Source organism: Myotis davidii, unplaced genomic scaffold (assembly GCF_000327345.1).
Source record: "Myotis davidii unplaced genomic scaffold, ASM32734v1 scaffold289, whole genome shotgun sequence".
NCBI lineage: Eukaryota > Metazoa > Chordata > Mammalia > Chiroptera > Vespertilionidae > Myotis > Myotis davidii.
In genome coordinates this window covers 2,641,926-2,645,344 of record NW_006299717.1, presented here as the reverse complement: position 1 = coordinate 2,645,344, position 3,419 = coordinate 2,641,926, and the positions used below count along the sequence as shown (strand labels likewise).

Below are 3,419 nucleotides of genomic sequence, written 5' to 3'. Positions count from 1 at the left end.
ATATGGAGAGGAACATTGATTGGCTGCTTCCTGCATGCACCCTGACCGGGAATTAAACCCGCAACCTTATGGTGTACGGATGACTCTCCAACCAACTGAGCCACTTGGTCTCAGAGCTTACCTTTTTGACAGGAGAGGGTTGGGAATATCTTTATAGTGACTGGTGCTTTTGTGAAGTGAGGCTGTTTGTTTTTTTAAATCAGAGAGGAACTTGGAGAAGGGAGCAGGGATCCCTACTATGTGGTAGCTGCCATCAGGAGGCCTGGTCTTGGTTTGTTTGCCCTCTCTCAGTGAGCCCCAGTCGAGAGAGCCTTGGTATCAGACTCCAGTCCCTTGGGAAGTCACTGCTGGAGTGGACAAAGAGATTTGCTATGAGGATTAGCAATGCCAGGAGGTGGCCCTGTGCTTAACCATGGCGGTCATTTATTAACCACTGACCATGTGTCAGGGACGTGCTTACATTTATTGTGTACCATTTTACAGGCGATAGAGTTGAGGGTCAGAGTGATTGAGCAACTTGTCTAGGGCCACACAGCCGGTCATTTTAGAGCTGGGATACAGCAGGAGCCTTCTCTTTGGACGCTGTTCGTTGGGCTCCTCAGGCTCTTAAGAGCCCTGCCCCTTGCCAGTGGATGATGCTCACCTCGAGGCTCTGATTCTCTCTGGGCAGAGTGTGTTTGATGTCCTGGATGGGGAGGAGATGCGGCGAGCTCGGACCCGCGCCAATCCCTACGAGATGATCCGAGGAGTCTTCTTCCTGAACAGGTTTGCTGACTTTTCCCTCCCCTCCCCTGATATGACCCTCCGCCTTTTCTTTGAACTTCAGCTTTCCTTGTCTGGTACTGAGTTGAGTTCTGTCTGTCTTTGTTGCAGGGCAGCAATGAAGATGGCCAATATGGATTTTGTGTTTGATCGCATTTTTACAAATCCACGGGACTCTTATGGGGTGAGAACAAGTTTCTGCTTCTGAATTCATAGTGTTAAATGGGCTTAAGCTTCAGTGGCTCAGAAATTGCCATTTGTGCAATGTAATTATAGCTGCTATGTGTTAGAGTTGCATTTATGTTAGCGATGCATTTTATGTTAGAGATATTTTGCTTTGAGCTCCTGAGAAAGGGCCCCACAGTGTGTCCCTGTGGTCCTAAGAGTGCCCCAAAAAGCATTGTCGCTAGGGCTGCAGGCCCAAAGGCCCAGCCCCCGATGCTGCAGGTCCTGTTGTGCACTCCCAGAGGAGGTGGGCAGGGCTGGAAGCAGTGGAGAAGGGACAATCCTGGGCCAAATCAGCAGCTGTGGCATCTAAAGGCCTGGAGAACAGGGAGATGAGGCCATGAATTAGAGCATGGGCCCCTACTGCTTTCGGTAAGCATGTATTTATCCAGCCCCTATTTGTGCCAGGCACAGTGCTAGGCACTAGGAATATAATTTTGAATGAGATAGATGTGATCCCTTTCCCCATGGCGCTTTTAGGTTCTGGACATTCTGGTGGAGTTGAGAGCTGGTAGGGGTGTAGGGCTGGGATTTTGTAAAGCCTTTCTGTGCTCATTGACGCGTGGAGACCAGTTGTTACCAGGGGCTTTAGCCTGCCTTTTTACCATGGATGAGGTAGAGTAGAAGGGTGAGTGTACAGAACTTACAGTGAGTTTATTTCCCAATTTGGAATTGTGACATCATCTGATTTGGGTGGTGTTTCTGTATGAGAGGAGAGTACTCTGGGAAATATTTGAGAGTTGAATGACATGTGGGCATCCTATCCTTCCACTGGTCCATTTAAAATCAGCATGTCATGGCTGTGTTGTTCAGTGAGGCCGGCAGGGAGTGTACCACTTCCATTGCAGGAGTTGTCACTTAAATACACGCCTTCTTTGGGTCTCAGCTGCCTCATCTCTGAAATTAGCCCTGCTAACCTGCAAGAGGGCCAGGGTAGGACCAAACGGCTCTTAAGAGTTGTTCCAGTCCTACCCGGTTTGGCTCAGTGGGTAGAGCATCGGTCTTCGGACTAAGGGGTCCCAGGTTCGATTCCGGTCAAGGGCATGTACCTTGGTTGCAGGCACATCCTCAGTAGGAGGTGTACAGGAGGCAGCTGATCAGTGTTTCTCTCTCATCGATGTTTCTAACTCTCTATCCCTCTCCCTTTCTCTCTGTAAAAAAATCAATAAAATATATATATTTTTAAAAAGAATTGTTCCAGCTCTCAGATCTGTGAGTTCTGATGTGGCCACTTTCCCTTCCTGCCTCTTGGAACAAGCTTTCTGTGGGATCATACTTATCAGGCTTTGGCCCTTCTCAAGAAATGGTAAAGCAAGATGATTTTCTACTCTGCTGCGTCTCATTTCTCTGAACACAGACCCTCCATGATGACAGAGAAAAAATAAAAGAAATTTCATTTTAGCATTACTGTCAGGGTTTCAAATCATTTTTACCCAGTTCTAGAAAGTTAGTTCTCTTTGCCTGTTTCTGCTTCACTCACCCTCCTTCCATTAGGCCTTCTGACTATCCAGTCACCGAAAAAACTTCCTTTCCAAGTTCTTAATGTTTCAGCTCCACCTACATCACTGCTTTCTCTGCTGGCAAAACTGGCATTTAGACCCCTCCAGCCTTTAGTCATTTCTCTCTCCCCTGTCTCCCTCCCCATTTCCTAGTACCAGCAGGCAGCACAAAGGGGCTCTTGGAATTAGTATCTTGAGAAAATTAGGTTGATAATGTTGATTTAATTTTCTGAGTTCCAAATGATTTTAAACCCCTGCCTAGCAGAAGAGCTCTGTCAAGTTGTGGGAAGTCACAGCATCATTTGGGGCTTTTGAATGAAAACGCCTCCAGCAGCTAGTGTCTGGTTGTTGTCTTTTGCTGTCAGGAAAATGAAGAAGGCGCCAGGTTGTACCATTAAGGTGGAGGGTGGAGATGTTAGTTACATAGGAAAAGGCAGCCGAGTCTGTAACGCTTCAGGCAGCTTCTTGACCTGAATTGATTGTTAGTGGCCATGGAGAATTCCCCTTTCTGAGATGTTTCTCTGAATTCCACTATAAAAGATGATTTCTCTCTAGCCTCTAGAGTTTTCTTCTCTCTTTTACTCTCTATTTTCCCCTGAGGACCAGAGTGACAGCCAAGGCCAGCAGGCTTAGCCTGTTTTTCAGGTGAGCAGAAATGTGCTAGAGCAGTTCCCTGGAGAGATGGGAGTGGCTGAAGCCCTGGGCACACACCAGGTTTGCTAAGGTCTCTGGCTCTTGGATCAGGCTGGCTGTAGAATACGAGCGTGGATGCAGAACTTGAAGCTTGGGGTGGGGTGGAGAGGTTAGAGGTGGAAAGTGGGAGGGGAACACGACTCAGGTTTTCCCAAGTGCTTCTGGTTCTTTAGGTGGTGGTAAAAGTTGAAAAGAGACTAGGGTAGGGAAATCAAGAAATTGTAAGCAAGAATTGGAAGA

The 3,419-nt window shown here is 47.5% G+C and overlaps 1 protein-coding gene across 1 annotated transcript in view; it reads left to right on the top strand.

Moving 5' to 3' along the window:
• CMTR1 (cap methyltransferase 1) overlaps positions 1-3,419 on the top strand; it is a 60,611-nt gene that overhangs the window by 32,845 nt on the left and 24,347 nt on the right. The window contains exons 7-8 of the mRNA XM_015571880.1: positions 671-765; positions 874-946. Of these exons, the coding sequence (XP_015427366.1) occupies positions 671-765; positions 874-946 (168 nt within the window). The remainder of the gene's footprint in view (positions 1-670; positions 766-873; positions 947-3,419) is intronic.